The sequence below is a fragment of the Lissotriton vulgaris genome, chromosome 5, assembly GCF_964263255.1.
Source record: "Lissotriton vulgaris chromosome 5, aLisVul1.2, whole genome shotgun sequence".
Classification (NCBI taxonomy): domain Eukaryota; kingdom Metazoa; phylum Chordata; class Amphibia; order Caudata; family Salamandridae; genus Lissotriton; species Lissotriton vulgaris.
Window position 1 is genome coordinate 21,997,937 of NC_141693.1, and position 22,324 is coordinate 22,020,260.

Consider the following 22,324-nt stretch of genomic DNA (forward strand, 5'->3'; position numbering starts at 1 on the left):
ACCTGTTCAGCACTGCACTCTGTGAGCATTGCACGTGTGCATCAGTGTCCCTCTGTCCCTGCCTGTAGGCCTCTGTGTGTCACTGGTGCTGTGCCTGTTCAGTACAGCACTGTACTCTGTGAGCATTGCACGTGTGCATCAGTGTTCCTCTGTCCCTGCCTGTAGGCCTCTGTGTGTCACTGGTGCTGTGCCTGTTCAGTACAGCACTGCACTCTGTGAGCATTGCGCTCGTGCATCAGTGCCCCTCTGTCCCTGCCTGTAGGCCTCCGTATGACCCTGGTACTGCGCCTGCTCAGCACTGCACTCTGTGAGCATTACCCGTGTGCATTGGTGTCCCTCTATGTCTGCCTTTATGCCTCCCTGTGCCCCTGGTGCTGCCCAGCACTGTACCTCTCTGCAGGTGCTCCGCCCCAGCCTTCAGGAAGCGCTGCAGGTCTGTGAGGCAGCGGTGCTCCAGGTAATCCTGCACCTGCTGGATCTGTAGTTCCTCATGCATCCATCGATCCAAGATGATTGTGGCCGGGTGGATGTCTGCCTTGTAGACCACGGTATCGCCATAGAGGCTGAGAAGGCTGTCCCCATCGTAGGCATCCTGATAAACCCATGTATTGGTGTTATCCTCTCCCAGTTCACATCCATAAATCTTCTGAAGAGTGTGGAGCCCTGAGGATGGAAACATGGCCAGACTGAGAAGTAGCAATGGTAGGCATGGAGCATCACCATGACATGACAGGCAAGGGCCATCCAAACCACAGGCCAGCTCAAGAAAGGACAGAAAGGCAGAACTCCAGCAAGCCACTCATGAAGAAATCAGAAAACAATGCAACATCCCTCAAGATGGTCAAGTTTCACTTCAACCGCCTCCACCACCTCACACAACATTCACATGAGAAGAGGAGGATGGGGGGAGTTACAAGAGTGGAACAAAACAGGTATCATAGACTGAATCAAAAGGGTCTGAGCCATCACCTACGGAACAGACCCAGAGATGGCCAAAAGACAACCAGAAACACAACACCTAGAATACCTTGCCACACCCAGGAAAACAGGCCACATACAAGTGCAAAACAATCTATGGATGCAAACAACATTAGGAACATCTCCATAAACAAGGCAGAACACACCTAGCTGGAAGCTTAAAAAAACACAAACATAGACATTAGAACAGACCCCACAAGGGAGTCTCAACGGAAGATCTCCCTTATATCCTTGCGTTCTCCTGCATGTGACCACCATCATGTTTATTCCATTGTATCACACAGCTGTGCATGTTTTGATCTGTGTTCCTATTCCATCCTGGAACTTGGATGTTGAGGCAGCTTGGAGGTCAGTTGCACTGGACCATCCTGCTGAACAGCCATGTCTATGTTGCTGTGCTGCTGAATAAACTTCTTGAAACCTACGACTGGGTTGTCAACTCGCAATAATTTGGCGAGGAAGACGCCTATCAACAAGCATGTGCAGCACAGGAGCGGTGTGTTCTTGAGCCCATATAAAGGATTTTAACGTCTGTAGTGTCTTTTGAAGAAAGGAGCACTGGTGCCAGCGGACACATATTGTGGTGGTCAAAACTAGGAATTGCAGTGAGCATCTGGACTGAAAATGGTTAATTTCTACCGTTTGGCCACAGCGGGTGATCGTTGAAACGTTGAAGTGTACAGTGCTTCACATAACAGTGAGCGCTGAGCGAGTGCATATTTCTTTTAAAGTAAATACCTGGAATAGAATTGTGTCCTGCAAGCGTTCACAGAACTTAGAACGCGCAGCGATCTTTTGCAAAGCATCCACGGGTCCTTCTCGCAACGCAGTGATTTCAGACACAACGTGGCGGCCATCTTGGTTTTGCTTCATGTGTGTTTTGAGCTCCATAACAACGCCGATCTTTCACGATCGAAAACAACTCTGTGTTCACGCTGATTCAAAACTTAAGAAGCATAATACCGGATAAGCGCTACTGCTTGGATTTGCGGATGTGACTACACAAATTGTGGAAAATTGTAGTTTGGTTCACATGTAAGTTTTTATTTTTGTGTGGTTTACACAAAAAACAAAAAATAATTTTTGTGCCACTATTTTGAGACATTGTATGAACATACTTTCTGTTAGAAGGGGTGATCCCAGGGGGGTCAGAATGTATTCTGCCGACCTTTCCATGATCCATCTCTTCCAGGAATGCTGCCGAGTCCTAACGTGGAAGTCCTCGCCGGGGAGGACGCCGGGTCTAAGATCGTACACACTGAGCTCACACCACACTTATGAACGGACACCAGACCGTGGTTTTCAGTAAGCAAGTTCATTATCAACAGTGGAGCTTTATGCAAAATGAACACTTATTTACAAGCGATCGAGGGATCGTAAAGTCTCGGTTATGGGGAGCAAGGAAGCGGGACAGTCTCAGTATTAGGCCAGCACGAAGCGTACCCTGCGCACAGCTCTCAATACTCGAGCCGGGGGATACGGGCGATGGTGGTCGTACTAGTTGCTGTACTCACTCCTCTCGCTTCAGGTCGTGTTGGTAGCGTCGATGGTCCAGCCGGACCAAGGTTCTCCTCGAGCCGCGACGAGGTCAGCAGGGCTCGATCCGGAGTGAACAGAGTGTCTGTCAGTTCTTGAGGAGCCGCGACAACGTCAGCAGGGCTCAGGGTGTTCAGTGAATGTCCTTAGAGTTTCAAGGATGAGTCGCGACGAGGTCAGCAGGGCTCCGCGGTTCCTGTTCCGTCTTCACGAGAATGAGCCGCGACAGCGTCAGCAGGGCTCGGTGAGTTCCAAAGTTCAGTCTTCTCCTCAAGGGTTGAGCCGCGATCAGATTAACAGGACTCTCTTGACCAGGATACAACTGCCCGCTAGTTCTTGGGCGCCCCTTGATATAGCGCAGGGGCCTTTTGAAGTCCCGACCCTCGCAGGCGATGATCTCATGCCTCGGGGCTGGTCGTCGGGGAGTTCTGTCGGCTGGCCCTTTGATCCTCTTGGAGATGCGTCCGGGGGTTCCCAGACGCCCAGCAGGGTCTGGAGCCAGCTCTCGGGGAGGCCAGAGGTGCGATCGAAACCAGCCCACGGAGGAAGGCCTGAGGTGTGAGCGAAACCAGTCCCCCAGGGGAGGCCGGAGGTGCCATTGAAACTCTTTGGTCCTATCTCACTCAGGAAACCCTTTACCCCCCAGCCGGGCCTGGCGCGTCTGCAGCCTAAGTTTCGCTGGGACCGGGGTCGGGCAAGGCTATGGGGTCAGGGACCTCGGGAAGGGTAATGGCGGCCGGTGGCCCTGTGGGGTGATACAGCCCCAGGGTGCCCAGTACCGGGAGGAGCATGCAGGGATGGTCGCCCGTTGGTAGGATCGTGTAGGGAGCGGGCGGACAGGGACCGGGAAGACCAGGGGTTTCGGGGTCCAGGGCTGGGCTAACGGGACACTGAGGAATGGAGGGAACCACGCCACAAGGCCAGGTCCAACACACGTCCCCCCCAGCTGGAAGGCAGAGAGAACTACCCATCACCTTGGGGGTTCTCTTCACTGAGACGGAAGAACCGGGACAAGCCATTCGCGTTGGCGTGGTCAGTACCAGGACGGTGTTCAACAGTGAAATCCATCCCCTGGAGGGAGATGGACCAGCGTAGTAGTTTGGGGTTCTCTCCTCGCATTTGCATTAGCCACCGGAGGGGTCGATGGTCGGTTTGGACCCGGAACGGAGTACCGTACAGGTAGGGCCTCAACTTCTTCAGGGCCCAAACCACCGCGAAGGCCTCCCGCTCGATGGTGCTCCACCTTTGCTCACGAGGGAGTAACCTCCGGCTAATGAATGCCACTGGCTGGTCTAGGCCCTTATCATTCATCTGAGACAGGACCTCTCCGATGCCATGCTCGGAGGCGTCCGTCTGGACTACGAACTCTTGGGAGTAGTCGGGGGCCTGCAGTACTGGGGCGGTACACATGGCGGCTTTCAATGCTTCAAACGCCTTCTGGCAGGCGGGGGTCCAGCTAATTTTCTTCGGCTGCTTTTTGGAGGTCAATTCCGTGAGGGGGACTACGATGATGCCATACCCCTTTATGAATCTTCTGTAGTACCCCGTGAGCCCTAGGAAAGCCCGTACTTCCATCTGGGTTGTGGGGGCCTCCCCAGCAACGATTGCATCGATCTTGGGTTGGAGGGGGGCCACTAGGCCGCTCCCGACCTGATGCCCCAGGTAGACCACGGACCCTTGTCCGATCTGACATTTGCTGGCTTTGATGGTGAGGCCCGCTCGACGCAGGGCCATTAACACCTCCCAGATGTGTTGTATGTGTTCGGTCCAGTGGGAGCTGAACACTGCTATATCATCGAGATATGCTGTGCTGAATTCCTCCAACCCAGCCAGTACCTGGTTAACCAGCCTCTGGAAGGTGGCAGGGCATTTTTCATTCCGAAGGGCATCACCCGGAAGTGCTAGTGGCCATCCGGCGTGGAGAAAGCGGATCGTTCCCTAGCTCCCTTGTGAGTGCGATTTGCCAGTACCCGCAGGTAAAGTCGAAGGTGTTGAGATAGTGAGCAGACCCTAGGCGGTCAATAAGCTCATCTGGTCGAGGAATGGGGTGTGCGTCGGTTCTGGTGACTGCGTTGAGCCCGCGGTAGTCCACACAGAACCTCAGCTCGGGAACAGCGCTGGGGCGGCCGTCTTCGGAACCAGAACCACGAGGCTGGCCCATGGGCTGTCAGAGGCCTCGACCACTCCCAGGACTAGCATTTTAGAGACTTCGGCCTTGATGCAGGCCCGAACTCGGTCAGGGACGCGGTAGGCTCGGTGCCCTACCGGAGGGCTGTCCCCGGTGTCCACATCGTGGACGCACCATCCGGTGACGCCAGGGACGAGGGAGAAAAGGTCAGAGAACTGTCCCAGCAACTGTTGACAGTCTTCGCGCTGCTCAGGGGTGAGGGAGGAGGAGAGACGCACCCCCTCTACGGAGCCATCTTTTTCTTTCGCACACAGGAGACCGGTTTCTCTCTTAACTATGGCTCAGTATTATGAATGACAAGAATTAGAAGCTAAAAGTAAGGAGGATATAAAACCTAAAGAGTTAAAAACAAAGGTTATGATGGCTCAGGCTTATGGCCCACCTTTTAGAGGTAATAATAGAGTTGGACGTGGATCTCATGGTTCGTCCTTTCCTCCCTATACTCGTCTGAATTTGTCTGTTGATCAGTGTGCGTATTGCAAGAAATTTGGACATTGGCTTTCTGACTGTCCAGTACTGCGTGCTCAGCAGGGTTCACGTAGTCGGGGACAAATGAGAAAACGTTCAGGATATTCATGGCCTAGAGGAAACACAAATGATCATGCTAGGTTTGATGTTAATACACGTGGACAAGAGAGGTCTAATACTTTTGACAGATGGAAGCAATATTGAATGTCCGACTATGAGCCGTCTGATTTGCAAGATTCTGCTTATGCATAGGATTGCCTAGGATGGGTTAAGGAATCAGTTGAAGTTCCAGTAGATCAGAGGGGTCCCTATGTTACAGCACATGTTTTGGGTTCTACTGATCAGTTTCTGGTTGATACAGAAGCTACTCGTAGCACCTTGTCTAAGCACTTGATTCCAAGGGGTCCTCTGTCTGGCTTAACTATTACATCGATAGGTTTCGATGGAACATCTTCCCTTAGCCCATTGTCACAGCCACTTGCACTTCATGTTGATAAGTTTACTGCTCCATGTCCGTTTTTTCTTTCCCCAAATGCACCAGACAATATTGTGGGTACATGCTCAAATATTTTAGGGCCACAATACGATGTTCTCCGGAAGGAGTACAGGTTATTTTAAATGGAAAACACCCCATGATTGAGAGATCTTGTATTGTTAAAGAGGACATTGCCCTAGCTTCACTCCCTAGTACTTTGTGGGCTACTTCAGATACCGATGTAGGACAAAGGGTTATTCCACCAGTACATATTAGTGTCAAGGAGAGTGCTATACTGCAGAGATTGCCTCAGTATAAAATTTCTCGAGAAGGAAAAGAAGCACTTACACGTATTGTACAAGACCAGATTGAAGTGGGGGTGGTGGAAGAAGTTCCTTATAATGTCTGCAATAGTCCGATTCTTCCCATTTTGAAAAAATATACTGACACCAAGATTTATAGATGTATCATTGATTTGAGAGAAGTCAACAAGATTGTAGTACCACAGTACCCTGTAGTGTCTGACATAACGACATTGCTTACCCTGGTCCCTCCAACAGCAACTACATTTTCAGTAGTGGACTTGAAGAACGCTTTCTTCTCGATTCCTATTCATCCTGATAGCCGATATTTGTTCGGTTTCACTTTGAATAACAGATCATACAGATTTTGCAGAATTCCTCAAGGGTACATTGAGAGTCCGAGTATTTATAGTCAAGCCTTAAAAAGACAACTTGATTCCTTTATTTTGCCTGAAGGAGTGGCTCTCATACAATATGTCGATGACATCTTGTTAGCAGCTGATACACCTGAGCAGTGTGAAAAATGTACTTTGTCCTTACTTTCTTTTCTTGCGACACATCACCATAAAGTATCACGGAAGAAATTGCAATATTGTAGACCGAAGGTGACCTATTTAGGACACCTTCTGTCTAAGGAGGGCCGTGCACTGACATCAGATCGCATTCAAGCAATTCTAGACACTCCAGTACCTTCCACACAGAAAGATGTCCGTGCATTTATTGGTTTAAATTCATTTTGTAGGCAATGGATATTGGGTTTTTCACACATTGTTAAACCTTTGCTAGCACTTTTGACTAAGAACACTCAGATTCCTCTTCCTTGGACAGATGAATGTCAAAATGCCTTTCGCCAGTTGAAACAAGCTCTTTGCTCTGCATCAGTGTTAGGCACACCAGATTATACGAAGGCCTTTACACTCTATGTACACGAGAAAGATGGATGTGCATTGTCAGTTCTAGTACAGACACACGGTGACAAGCAGCGTCCCTCTGCATATTTTTCTGCAGGTCTTGATCCTGTTGCTCGTGCATTGCCTGGATGTTTTCGTTCAGTTGCAGCAACAGCTGTGTCCATACGTCAGAGTGAAGGGATAGTTTTGTCACACAAACTGTTGGTGCTAGTACCCCATGCAGTAGATGCCCTTTTGAATCAGACAAAGACTCAACACTTAACTAGTGCTCGCTTGACAGGATACGAATTGACACTGTTAGCACCTCATATTACATTTAAGAGGTGTGCAATACTAAACCCAGCCACTTTGTTGCCTTATGGTGGAAAGGTATAATGCTACCTTAAAATTGAAGTTGGCAAAAATACTGGCTTCCACGTCCCTAAAGTGGCCAGATGCACTGCCTTTGGCACTGTTATCCATAAGATCGGTACCACACTCACGATCAGGTCTTACACCGTATGAGGTGGTATTTGGAAGACCAATGATTGTTTGGGGAGTTCCTAAACCACGCCCCATTCATGATGTATCTTGTGTTCTGTTGAATGATTATTAGGCACAGTTAACTGATAGTTTGACCTCTATTCATCAACAGGTTTGAGAAGCTCTTCCCGACAGATCTACAGGTGAATCCCATGATCTCCGTCCCAGTGACCATGTTATGATAAAAGTGTTCAACAGATCGAACAGCTTGGAACCGAGGCCCGGAGCAGGTGCTGTTGGCTACAAGGACAGCTGTTCGAGTGACGAACAAAAAGAATTGGCTCCATACCACTCACTGCAAGCGTGTTTTGCCCGCCTTGGTGGAACCTGATGCACTGACCGACCCTCAAGAGATTCTGGAGACGGAGAAAGGTGTAGCTATCTCACCTGACGAATCTACGGAAGTCTTCTCGGACGACGTGATTTCTGGAGCATCGCGATACAATTTGAGACCGAGAAAAAAATCTGCAGTTTTGAACGAGACTAGTTGAGCTACCACCCTGGGTTTGTGAAACAGAGAGAAAATGAGGCAAGGGGGGGAGGGATCAGCCTTGTATTAGTGTAGTGACACCCGTCCTGGCCCGTGGTGAAAAAATCAACAGCTACCCAAGGGAGAAGAGCTCCAACGATTGTTTTCGACAGGTTCTTAGAAAGATGGATCATCACTGTTGTTGTAATAAATAACAAGAGGATTATTTGTGCTGTAGGGTTTTTATTGCCCTGGTGGTTTTGGCAATACCCACTTGGTTCATTGAGAAAGCAGTTCCTGCTCGACAGCTTTTTGTTGCAACTACTCCAGCTCCACTCGAGCATCGTTACTATACTCTTCCTTATCATGGGCAGACACATCGACAATCCTATCTGAATAACACATTCATCCAGATAATGCATCATACCCATAATGCTACAAATACTACCAATTGTTGGGTATGTGGGATGATACCTGCACACCAGAAGAAAGGAGGAACACATTTTATTCCTCTACCATTTTCCCATAATGGTTCATGTCAAGCTTGGAAATGCCCTTTTGTTTGCTTATGGAAAGCCTTCAGTAGGTGGAATCATTTTTCAATTAAATAAAGAATGTTCCCAAGATGAAAATGGTTATCCTCAAGCTAAAGGGACTAAATGGGAATAGGATGAATACCAACCGGACAATATTTCAACACCATATGTCTTCACACATGTGGGGAATAAGAAGAACATTGGACATTTTGTGATTTCTGTAACCAGAGCAAAAGCAGATTTATGTATTGGCAGTGTTGGGGGAATTCCGTAGGATGAAGTGAATGTATTTCTGTACTGAACATCGAGGGCATGAATATATGTAGTTTTACATCATCGCACAACACCTACTTTGTGTGTGGTAATAAAGGATACTATCAATTACCTGTTGGGTGGTCCGGGGTATGCTACATATCATTTTTGTTACCACCTGTGTTTTTAGCACCTGCATCATATCATCTTGACCTGAAGTTGTACAATGATATTTCTAAGAATAGATACAAACGAACAATAAGTACAGATGAGATCGACCAGACAGATACCACTTTGCAACAATATGTCGATTTCAATTTGGGTTTGTTCTTCTTTATGGGTGCTGCATTGAATAGCAGAAAAATCAGACGATTGACTCGTGTTGTAGAAGCTGTCTCTAATCAGACAGCCATGGCACTTGGGAACATTACAGAAGGACTACAAATTGCAAGAATTGTAGCACTCCAAAATAGGATGGTGATCGACGTGATTTTGGCTGATCGAGGTGGTGCATGCTGCATCATCGGTAACAGTTGCTGTGTCTTTATACCTGACCATTCACCTTCAGTTTATGACGCAATCTCTAAGCTGCATAAGATTGCTGCAGACATTCACCCAGAGACTGGTACATGGACATTTTCAAGCTGGATATGGACACTTTTTGTTACTTGGGGCTGGAAGCTACTGACTATTCTATGTATATCACTGGTGATACTATTTACATGCTTTACATGTACACAATGTGGTCCCATCATTTGTTCCATGTGCCTCACTGCTTGTACACCGGCCAAAAGAAATATTGCAAAAGAACAACAAATGTTAAATAGTGAAGTTACTGAAATGATGAACATTATTATACAGGATGCAGATTTAGATTACCCCAGATAGACGAATGTCTTCAGCAAATGCTGAAAGGGTCGTCTGTGGTAATTTAGCAATGATTAGGTTAAGAATTAGCAGAAGACATCTTGTATTTAGAGACTATCTTGTCCGTTTTATGGAATCCATTTTGTATTTCTGTTGTCCATTTTGTTTGCCATGTGCTCTGTCCTACCTTCCTGTTAACTGCTCTTGAAATCTGCCTAGAGACAAGATATATTTATCCTCTTCTGCTTTGCACATGCTCAGTTGAGCATGCAGCTGTCTCCAACTTGTAACTGTCAAGATGTGTCCACCAGAATTAGCTAACTGTCAGCCCTTCCCCCTTGTTGCTAGCACACTCTCTGTATGACCTTATCTGTATTTGGAATCAACACTCTTTGCCTTGTACCGCCTTCATTTCAGCCCCTGTGTGGGTTTGAAAGGACCAAGCTCCTTCAAGTCAGTGTGCTACCTCATACTCTACCGAAGGGTGTTGTGTGAATGTAGTTCCACCTCATGAGGTTTAATAAACTCTGTCTTTTCTATTCAAGTTTCTGTGCCAACTTCTTATTATTGGTCTAAGGACTCTAAGCAGAGAAGGGTGAATCCCTTGCAAAAGTAGGCCTGGGTGAGGCTTGCTACCACAGTGCACACCTTTAGAGTATTGGTTGTAGTGTAAAAATCACTGTTCAAAATGCTTTCTGTGTAGAAATCATGAAGGTCCACATCAGGAGTATCTTTATAAATATTTTTTATATCCCAATTTTCTTTGGTCAAATACAGAAATAAAAAAACAGCTGACACGTGTTTCTTCACAATGTAATACACTTGTGACTCTTCAGGGCTTGGAAGGACACAAAGCAACAGGTATAATACAAACCAAAACATCAAAAATTAAGGTGAAAATAAAACAGGAAACAGTAATAAGATGAGGATTCTGGAGGCACCCCTAATATCATGGATACCCTATTAGATTGGTGCAGAAAGTACAAAATCGTGACTTCACTGCACACAAGGAGAAGCGTCTTGTGATCAATCAATCAATCAATCAATCAGTGACACTTATAGAGCGCGCTACATACCCGTAGGGTCTCAAGGCGCTGGGGGGGGGGGATGTAAAGCATAAGCATATATTGACTCACAAGGAAGCAAAATAACATAAGAAAACAACCTAAATTTAGCCAAACTGTCTCCCTCTCTATGCCTCCCTCAGTTTCCTTCCCTCTGTCTCCCTCCCTCTACCTCTGTTCCTTTGTCTTCCTCCCTCTGTCTGTCTCCCTCCCTCTGTCTGTCTCCATCTGTCTCCCTCTCTGTCTCCTCTCCCTCTGTCTCCCTCCCTCTGCCTGCCTGTCACCCTCTGTCACCTCACCCCAGCTTACAGCACACACACACACACACAGCCGCGCCCGAGTACTTCGCAGGTCTTTAAAAGACCATTTACTTGTTAATGGGGCTCTGTTGTGAATCGCCGGCCCCCACTCTCGGAGTCCGCGCTGCTGTGGCGGACTCCAAGACACTCTTTCAAAGGAATGCCTCTTAATTAGCAGCAGTTATGTGCTAAGTGCCCTTAATACCGATGGTGTCATCCTGTGACACACTCACCACTTGCAGGCTACACAGTACTGTGTCAGGACACACAGTTTGGAAAGCTCTGGTCTAGGCATTCACCCATTTGGTAGAGTCGGGATGTGAGGGTATCAAAACGAGCATCAATAGAACGAAAGCCAGCTCGCAGCTCCATCAAGATGGCCGCCCAGCCCTCGGGGGGATCCGTGTGGCAGGCGGAGTCACTGCCATCCTCTATTTCCGATGTGGGTGTTATGGTTCATATAGATGCCCTAATATAGGCATGATCTTAGATGTCCAAATAGAGGCATAATCGTTCACCTACGTTAGTTCCCTCCACAATAACAGGCACTGAGAGCTGAACCTTATATAGTCTGCGTTTTGGTTGAAGATGGAGGGTTTCCTACTGCTGATCAAATATCTATGCTACTGTCTAACAGTTGTCACAGCACATATATTATATACTAGAAGAACAACTGTGCAATACTTATTGTAACACGTCTGACAGTTTATTCTGGGTAACTCTCTGAGACAGAACAGAATGAGCAAGCATGAGTGACTGAGCGAAAAGTAGTACATTATTTCCACAAGTCTGAGGAATCAGGGTTGTAATGTTCTGAGGATGCCAAAAACTAATCTCTCCATGGTAAGAGGAGATTCTAGTGGCACCGTGAGTTAGCTAATGCAAACCGGATAACCTATGCGGCGGGGGTGCTCAGGGTCAGTCTGCCACCAGGCCCACAGTGTATGTTATCCAAAAGCGCAGGTCCTGCAGGGGTGCTATAGGAACTACACTACATGGGGACAGATTGCTCTGCTTATTTGGGCTGGTCGATTGTGAGTCAGTGCTGTTTAGGGTCTCCTCGCCCCATGACTGGGGAGCACCAGGGGGGGTTAGATGTGTGAATGTGGAGCAACCTGGCAGCAGACAGCAAAATGGCAAAAACGCAGGAGGAACCCAAGGGGCGTCCCCTGTGGAGGTTTATGCAGAAGATGGTTCACAGGATAGCGTCCAACAATGAGCAGATAAGGAGAGAACACCACTGATGAAGCTGGTGAAGGTGGCAGCTGGCAGGAGCAGAGTATGGGGTTGGCAATGTCTCTCACTGTTGAGCACGGAATAGACTGCCGGTTCTGTATTCAATAAAAGCAGGAGGAGAGGGGCCAAAGAGCCGCACTCACTGTGTAGGATCCGCCCATATTCCAGCTGCAGGCCCCCGGTGCCTCTATGTCAAATGCACCTAAGGGTTAGGCCACCATGTGAGCAGAGTATTGTCAGGGCCCGTACTCCAGTTCCTACTATTGGGGTGGTGTCAAGCAGCAAAAGTTCGAGGAGATGGGGGCCAGGCATCCTTAGCGTTGTGGGGGCCGTTGTGGAGATTAAGCAAGCTATTGCCCAGAGTTGCAGAGTGGGACTCCATGATTGGAATAGGCACTGAGGCGAGAATTATCAGGTCCGTGGAATTTTGAGCCCAAGACCCGCCGAGGTGGGGAATTGAACCCTAGTCCCGGGCTAGAACTCTGCATCAGGGTCTGCCGCTCTAACCATTGAGCCACACTTCTCCACAGTGTTGTTGGCGGCCAAGGAGGCTCTTGGTGGGTTGGGAGCGAGTCACTGCATCTCCCAGGCTTTGGGGGTAGATCCTCACCCCAATATAAGCAAATGGAGCTATGATGGAGGCCGCTGCTCCTAGGATACGGACGGTCAGTTCCGGAGATTCAACTATGTGCATCCATTGCAATTGACGGCTCGACCACACCCCCATACGTACTTGAATTTTTGTCTCCTTCAGGATCACCATTATCTTCAGGTTCTGTCATTTGGTTTGACATCTTCACTGCAGGTTTTCACCAAGATGGTAGCCCTACTGGTTGGAATTTATCATTCTAAATGTATTCAGGTATTTCCGTTCCTTCATGATTGTCTGTTCACTTTTTCTTTTCCCAATTGTCTCCCTTTTCATTGGAACCCTGAATGAATCCAACAGTGTCTCAAGAATTTCCAAAGTGGTTAAGGGAGGAGAGTTTGTTGCAGGAATCCCATTCAGGAGTCTTTCTTCAAAAGTGGTGACAGTAGAGGCCAACCTAACATGATGGGGTGCTTCGTTAGACCAATGCCCAGTTAAGGGTCAGTGGTCAGTTCTGGTTGTTGCCAGTGTGAAGCAGCATCTGAAGCCATAATTCTAAAACAGATAATGCTGGTAATCAGATGCTTCAAACCATTCCAACCGCAAGAAACCCCCCGTAGCCTACTGCTCAGGTGCTCGAGTTTACAAACTTGACATGTTTCAGTGAAACTGAGTTAGGCGCTGAGATTGCAGAACACAGAACATAACAAGTACAGACTCACATATAGGTGGGTGGAAATTGCGTAATCGCGTTACGCAAATCTCCGCAAAACGGTAAAAAATCTCCGCGAACAGGCAGAAATTCCGCGAACACGCAGAATTGCTTGTTCGCGATGCTTTTTTACTGTTCGCAATCACTGTTTGCGTGCTCAGGGAGAAATATCTCACGAACACGCATTTGAGAACGTAAACAAGCAAAAAACTTCGCGAAGTCGCGTAACGCAGAATTTTGGGTAATTTCGAGTTCTCCGCGGAACGCGAAATTACCCGAATTCCGCAAATTCCGCGAGCGGAACAGAATTTACCGCCCAGGCCTACTGAAAAATGACCGACTTCCAACTGCAGTGATAACACACCTCGACAAAGGAGAACAGACTCCACAAGGGACTCAAAACAAGAATAAACTATCAACAACTGCAGGAACACCTCCCTGCACGGAGCAGAACAGACAAACTACCTCAGTCACTCACAACAACAGCAGCTATTACACATCCATGTTTGGTAACAAAGAACAAACACAGTCGAAATGGGTTCTTCATATATTTATTTCAGGAGACATCTCTCTTCAAGCAGGGGCACTTGAGTAACTGTCCCAGTTGGAATGCCCGGCTCCATGACCTCAACACATGTCCAGACCTCTGCCTCAGTGTCTGCCGCTCTAACCATTTGAGCCACACTTCTCCATCCTTCTAACATTCCATTCTGTGGCTGACATCACCACACATCTCCCTTTTAACAAAACAAAGTGTAATACTATTATTGTTCTAATAATTATTCTAATACTCATCATCCCCCTTCCCAATGAAGCAAAAAGAAAAGAAGAAGAAAGAAAAAAGAAAAGGAGAGAAAAGAAAAAAATAAAACAATAGAAGAAAAATACATAAAAAATATAAGATAAAAACTGAGAAAATCAAATCTAAACAAAATCATTCCATTTCCTAGGTCGAACAGGAATGCGAGAACTTTCCCTGATAATCACAATATTCTTGGATTGTTTTTTGACAGGTGCAGAAGATTTTAAGTAACTTTTTACAATATCATTGGTTACATCATGACGAGGAACAAGTGCTACCCAAGCTATGCCCCACCAATTTCCATCAGAAAGTTTAAAATAATTTCTTCCTAATTCACAAACTTGAGTATGATCTCTAAATTTAGATAACCCTTTTCCAACAAGAATAGGATTCTTTACACATACCCAATCACCAATTTTCAGTCTACATTCTTTCTTTGAACAAGAATTGTCTTTGACAAATCTTTTTAAATTTGTAAAATTGGAATTGAATTCAGCTGTTTTCCACCACTCATTTACATTTTCATCTTTTTGCAACATTTTTGTTGTCCTGAATGGACAAACTTCTGTGCTGGATTGTCTACCTCTCATTAGTTCAAATGGGGATTTCCCAGTAACTGAATGTGGAGTGGTACGATGAGACTAAACTAGTTCTTGAATAGATATAAAAACACAAGATTTGTTTTTATAGAAGATTAAATACATTCCACAAGTACTTTGTTAAAGCGTTCAACCTTACCATTACTTTTAGGTTGGTAGAGGGCTGTTCTGCGATGTTTTATTGCACACATTTTAAAAATAAAGACATTTCAGAAGATGTAAACGGAACCCCATTGTAAGTTAGAATCTCTCCCAGGAGACCTTCTCTTGAAAACACACTTTGAAAACATCCAATAGTTTTTTTAGTAGTGGGTTCAGATATTGCTTCTACTTCTACCCATCTAGATAGATGATCAACCATTACAACAAAATATTTCATATAATTTGGCAGAATCTGAAACGGACCTAAAAAGTCAACCCCAATACGTTGCCAAGGTTTTCCAGGACAAGGATTGATTGACTGAGTTTGAGGTTCAGTAATTAGAAGTTTATCACTGAGTTTACATTTGGTACAATTAGATACAAATCCCTCAATGTCAGAATCCATGTGTGGCCACCAAAATCTTTCTCTGATCTTTTTCTCAGCCATTGTAGAACCTAAATGACCTCCATGTGCTAAGTTAATTAAACGTTGATAGAAACACAGTGGTGCTATTAATTTGTCTCCTCAAACTAAAATGTCACTTTCAAGAGACAATTCATCTTTTACTTTCCAAAATATTTGAAGTTCGTGTTGTAATTCATTTTCTTTGGGCCATTTAGATTTCACAAATGTGATGACTTTTTTTTTTAACTTTTATTTTTCATTTTTCAATAGACACAGAAATACATTCAGACACAGTCCATTGGTTACATACAAGATGAGCAGTTAGTACAGCAGATAATGAAGGAAAAAAAGAAACGAAACATGAGCATTTCTTATAGTCATCTATAGCAATTTGGAGGCTTAGGGAGTGTCATCCAGCATCGAAACCTTCTATGTAAAGGAAACATAATGTCTTCTCACTATAGGCAAGGCACTGTTCTAAGAAGAATAGTACACTACATCTTATCACATTATAATATACAGATTGAATTTCTCATCGTATATCACTTCATTATCATGGCCGTCTACAGCAATATTGATTATTCTCATATGTATTCCCGTATATGTACATAATGCCTGGGCACCTCATCTCTATTATTGTCTCCACCATCCTCGTCAGACGATTCAGCAGTGCTTATCAGGTAGGTTTGTAACGGGCCCCAGATATCCCTAGGTCTACATGTCAAGGGTTGAGTTTCTGCATAAACAGCGGTTTGGTCCTGACAGTAAAGCATATCTGTTAGCCAATCCATAAATTTTGGTGCTCTTCCCCTCCCCCAACCACAAGCCACTCTACGTTTTGCCAATAGCAGCGCAATATCGAGGAATTTCCTGCATTGTTTAGGCACTTGCATGGTATATCCCAAATGCATTAGTAGCGGGTCTCTGTCCAACACAACCCCCAGCATGGCCTGTAGTGCTGTGTGTACTTGCATCCAGTATTCCCATACTCCAGGACATTCCCATGCTAGGTGGAGAAATCCCGCCCCTTCCACCCGGCATCTGAAACATCTATCAGTATCCGACAGGTGGAATCTGTATTTTCTAGCCGGTGTGTAATATAGTGTCTGAAGAAACCTATAGTGTATTATCTTATGCCTACAACTGGCCGAGATATTGGCGGTTAGTCCACAACAATACCTCCATTGGGTATCTGTGATTTCCCTACCTATGTCTGCATTCCAATGCGCACGAGCTGTGCCTTCTCTCCCTATATGCAATGCCCTGGCGCTACCATATATACTGGATACTAGATGTCTCCCATCAGTGGACCCAAACATGTTATGCAGCGGTGGCAAGTTTTCCTGCTCCTTGGGGAAATCCGGTAGCATTTCTCGCAAGCCTTGTCTTAGCCGTACATAATAAAAGATCTCTAATGGTGTGGGCTGCGCATCTCCAAAAAAATGAGCCATGGATCGAAATTGCCCCTCTATGAATAAATCGCCCCACTGAGCTATCTTATGACGCCGACACAGTAACTGAAATCCCTTTTCCTGCAGCAAGACCATATGGGGATGATATATCAGTGGCATTCGTGCCGAGTATAACAGTGTAATTTGTAATAGTTTCGCAATGCGTCTCCAAGCATCGATCGTGCATGACACTGTTGTGGGCGGCATTTCTATTACACCAACCGGGCCATGTATGAGGCCCTGCAAGGGTAAGGGACATGCCACCCAGTCTTCTACTGCTATTTGCGGCATGAAAGGAGTTTGCACCATCCAATGGTAGGCATAATGCGCCTATGCTTTCATGTAATATATCTCAAGATCAGGAATATCAAACCCGCCTTTAGTGTAGGGTTGTGTCAGTATGGACCATTGAAGCCGTGGCTGCTTACCTCCCCAGAATAATCAAGTCAGCTCCGACCTCAGTGTTTTGAAGAAGTACGCGCCCGGATAGTAGGGAATATTTAGGAACAGATATAGAAAACATGGTAGTACTACCATTTTAATGAGCGATGCTCTGCCCGCCATGGATAGTGGAAGAGAAATCCATCTTGTGACATTATCAGTTAATTTGGTAATAGCAGTACCATAATTGAGTCTGATCGTCTCCTCCTTGCTACGGGAAACCTTTATCCCCAAATACCGGAGCTCTGTTTGACACCTTTCAAGAGGGTAATCTAGCGGGAATTCTGCCACTGCGGGTGTTAGCGGGAAGAGTTGCGACTTGCTCCAATTGATTAGTACTCCTGACAGTCTGCCAAATACCAAAAACTCCCTCAAGATCGGATTTAGAATTCTGTTGAGGGTCTTTAATATATAACGTCAAGTCATCCGCATAAAGCGATATTCCAATTTGACGGTGAAAGAATTTAAACGCGCTGTCCCTATGGAGCTGTCGTATCCGACACGCTAGAGGCTCTATTGCAATAGCAAAAAGAAGGGGGAAAGCGGGCCCCCCTGCTGGGTTCCCCCCGTAATAGATACCGGGGTGGATAGACGGCCATTTATAAGGATTCGAGCAGTAGGTCGGGTATAGAGTAGTTGTATCCAGGACATAAATAATTTTGGAAAACCCATTGCCTGGAGAATTGTAAATAGGTAGTTCCATTCTACTGAGTTGAAGCCTTTGTGGCATCCAGGAACACCGCCACAACCGGGAGTTCAGGGGCAACAGTCTGGACAAGGGAGAAAAGCGTGCGTAAATTATGGGTAGTGGATCTGCCAGGGATGATACCGGCCTGGTCCGGTAGTATAATTCTTGTCATCAAGAGGGACAATCGAGTAGCCAATACTTTAGCCAAAGTGTTTGCGTCACAATTGATAAGTGACAGTGGGCGGTTTGAATCTCACGTCGCAGGGTCCTTCCCAGGCTTTAAGAGAGAGATAATCACAACTTCATGCATGGAATAGGGGAGCTCCCCCATCTCTAACGATTCTTCGAACACCTCCCGCAGGAGGTGCCATGATGTCAATGTAGCATGTATAAAATTCTGCAGGCAATCCGTCTAATCCTGGCGCTTTACCATTCTTTAGGGACATGATCGCCTCCCTGATCTCATCTAATTCTAGCGGAGCGCTTAGGAAAGATCTATGCACATCACTCACCCAGCAACGTGCTATTTCCTCTATGAAGCCTCCAGCCTGGATATCTCCCACATTCTGCGTGGTATACAGTTGCTCGTAGTGTTTCTTAAACGTGTCTAAAATACCCTCATTATCCTTACATGTCCCGCCTTCTGGATTATTAATTTCTAAAATATTAGTATTGAGCCTTGGGTGCCTGATAATTTCCGCTAGTGCCTTTCCTGGTCTCTCCCCTTCATTATATCGTTGTGCCACCCAATGTCGTCCTCAGAATTTAGTCTCCCTTGCAGCCTCCTCCTCATATTTTGATCATGTGTCCATAAATTCTCTTTGCACTTCTCCACCCCCTTCTCGTACCATACGTGTCTCCAATTCTTTCAGCACACGTTGTAAGATCTTAATCGTCTTTTGTATGTTTCGCAACACTCCAAAACTTTTGGACATGCAATATCCTATAACTGTCACTTTGAAAGCCTCCCACACTAATTCAACACTGTCAACTGACTCCCTGTTGCGTGGAAAAAATGCCGCAATCTCCTCACCAAGTTCTGACTTGAACACCTCATCTAACATGGCCGTGGGTTGTAATTTCCATGTCGGTTTCGGTCTATCGTATCCGAGCACCCGCATCTGAAGCAGAACAGGGCAGTGGTCTGAGTACGTCCTTGCCAGGTGCGTAACATTAGATATATCCATACTAAGCCCTCGAGATACTAAACAGTAATCTAATTGGGCCCACGTGCCAGTGTATGAGGTAAGGTGAGTACCCTCTCTCTTCTGGGGGTGAACAAACAGCCAACTGACAATCAACCCCCCATCGTCCATAATGCCCTGTAAGGCTTCTCTAGAGCATCCATGGTATTGTATGCGTCCATCCGTCCTGCCTTTTCCTGGCTCCATAGCAATATTAACACCCCCCCCCCCCCCAGATAATGTGCATGGATCCTACATCAACTACCCTCCCCCATAATGCTGTGAAGAATTCGGACGTATCAACATTAGGGGCATAGCAATTTACAATCGTGATAGTGTCAGACCCCAATCTGCCCCACACAATGACATACCTCCCTGCAGGGTCTAATGCTTCTCCTTGTACTGTAAATGATATGGTTTTCTTCATCAATATAGCAGTGCCTCTAGCATACGAGGAGTAGGAGGAGAATAGTCGTACCTTCGTCCACCTATTCGCATATGTGTTTTTTACGTGAGGATGTAGATATGTCTCCTGTAACAGCGCAATATTCACCTGGTGACGATCTACGTATGCCAATATATTCCTGCCCTTACGTGCATCATTTAACCCCCTTATGCTCCAAGAAAGTATTGTCAAGGAAGAGTCACTCCCGCTCCCTCCCATCATCTGTGCCGGCATCACAGAAAAATCTCTCTTCAATATAAGCAGTAATAGTACCACCACTCAGAATGTATACGCTATCCTGTAGCACACACCGTAACCTTTTCATGTCCCTCAGTATGCGTACAACTACCCCGCCCCTCCCAAACCCCTCCCACTGAAGCATCCCAATCATGCCAGTCATGTCTTATTCCTCCCCCCACCCCCAAACATTTCCGCATCATTCCTTGCCGTTACCCTTCCCTCATCCCACTGAAGCAACCCTAACTTGCCAGAATATTCTACCCACCCCCCTCCCCTCCCCCCAACATGTACATCATGAAGACCCATATAGTATAGTAAAACATAGGGGAATACCCGTAGGGGGACATCCCTAGAGAGACACACAGCCACGTCTCCCTCCCCAAGCCCTGGAACCTGAACTGCCTCTGGACTTTATCGGAGGAGGGGGAAGTGGTGCCTGGAATATGTTACCAACAGAGTAATCGTGCACGTCCATGGCTTTTCACCCATGAGGTGTCCCTAGTCTCGCCTCGTCGCTATAAGTTACCAATATATCTGTAGCTGACCAATGGCACAATGTCTGTTCGGCTAGTGTCACAGTTCAGGCCTCTTCGTCCGTTTCTTGTGCGTCATTTCGATGCGCAGGATCCCGGCCAGTCATCCCGCGGTGCACCCGTTTCAGAGTTCGCAGAAAGTTCTCCACTTGTTGTGGGTTTGTAAAAAAACGCTGCTTCCCTTGATGAGTCACACAGAGTCGTGCAGGGTACAACAATGCATAATCAATCTGTGCAGCACGTAGTTTGTTTTTGACCTCAATGAACTTGCACGAGAGGAGTGAAGTCTGGGAAGATCGAAAATGTTACTCCTTCGTATGTCAAATTCTGTTTCGTGCGCGCAGCACGCAGGGCCACGTCTGGATCACGATAATTCAATAATCGCGCAATAATGGGCCTCAGTGGATTTCCTGGTGTTGGTGGCGGTCCGATTAACCGGAGGGCTCTATCCACGATGAATTGGGTGGAAAAAACGTCACATCCTATGGAGGCCAGTAGCAGCTTCTCTATGTAGTCCTCCATGCGCCCGATGTTTGGGGACTCTGGTATGCCGGTCACGCGAATGTTATTGCGTCTGCTACGGGCTTCCAAATCCTCATTTTTTGCAGCTATAATCCGTAGCAGTTTATCCATCCTTGCTAGTTGAGATGTGCGGTTAGCAGTGATGTCGTCGTTGTCAGAGATACGTCGCTCGGTTTCTTTAATTCTCTCTTCAAGTTGATCTACCTTGTGCACTATGGCGTCCATTCTAGAGGACATCCTATCCACTTTATCCACCACAGTGGCGAACCCTTGCCTCATCTCTTATAGTATCTGCCGCATATCTAAGTCCGTAGATGTCTCGCCACTTCCACCCAGATGAGGTCCCGATATATCGGGACCTCATCTGCTACGTTGGGCTTGGGACCTTTTTTCGCCGTTTCAAAATTAAGCTTGGGTTGGTGGGTGTCCGGTTTTCCCATGTTGCTGCTGATGGTAGGGCTCTTCCAGTGTAACACCGCTGCTCAAAGCTGTCTCTCTGTGGGTATGGCAACGTCTTATTTTCGCAACACCCCACTGCAATGCCACACTCTCAAGCAATACTACCAGGCCACCTGTTTGCAGCGACACATAACCCGACGGGCTCACAATTATGCCAGTTCTTCCTGGGCCCACCTCAGACGGTATCGGTGTTATGCGTTTCGAGCTACTGTCCACTTAACATTCCAACAGGGGCAGATATCAACAGCAATCCGGTGTTGCCTTAATAATTATTGCCGTTTTGCTCGCTGTTTGCGTAGTGTTTCCTCACGGCCAAAGTCTCAGCTACGTGCGAGATCCAGTGCCTACCATCCATCTATTGTTCCAACACTGTACGAACTCGCTGCCCTTTATGCGCCAATTCGAGTGAACCACACCCTGTCTCTCATTCAGGCCGGTTGATCCCCTAGCATTCAGGCGCTACACTCCTGCGCCTCAGTGCGTCGATATGGGGGTCAAATGGTTTATCGTCGCATGTGCGGGCTGATTAAGTCCAACTTCCAACCTGTCGCAGCTCTGGTCTCGTCTGCGTGTGCTGCACTGCTGGAACAGTGGCCCAGGGGCCGCCAGCTATTACCTCTGTGTGGATGCGTAGGACCTGTATCTGCACGTCTGTATTGCGTCGTGCAGTTTGCTGTAGGTCGCGTTCACCAGGTCAAAGTCACCGGTTGTTCCCGCTGCCATCGCCGTGTCCTCAGATCGGGGCCTTCTCCCCTCGTGTCAGGCCTCGGGTTTTCCTGCCGCTAGTCCCCGCCCTCAGCTACCAGCGCTGTCCCTGCGCCGGCCCCGGGGAAGTTACCCCGCACAAGTTCTCAGGCCGGCAGGGTGGGATCGGTCCCAAAGTCGCACCGAGTCTAGGGTTCAGCTTATTCTATATGTAGGCATCGTTGTAGCCAATTATCGTGCAGGTTATCAAGGATAAATGCAGGATTTATTATCCAGGCAGCAGGAGCCTCACCAAATGGTGGCC

At 46.8% G+C, this 22,324-nt stretch overlaps 1 protein-coding gene across 1 annotated transcript in view; it reads right to left on the minus strand.

Moving 5' to 3' along the window:
• Positions 1–22,324, minus strand: part of LOC147710024 (major histocompatibility complex class I-related protein 1-like) — a 176,094-nt gene that overhangs the window by 76,442 nt on the left and 77,328 nt on the right. The window contains exon 3 of the mRNA XM_086920696.1: positions 391–663. Within this exon, the coding sequence (XP_086776822.1) occupies positions 391–663 (273 nt within the window). The remainder of the gene's footprint in view (positions 1–390; positions 664–22,324) is intronic.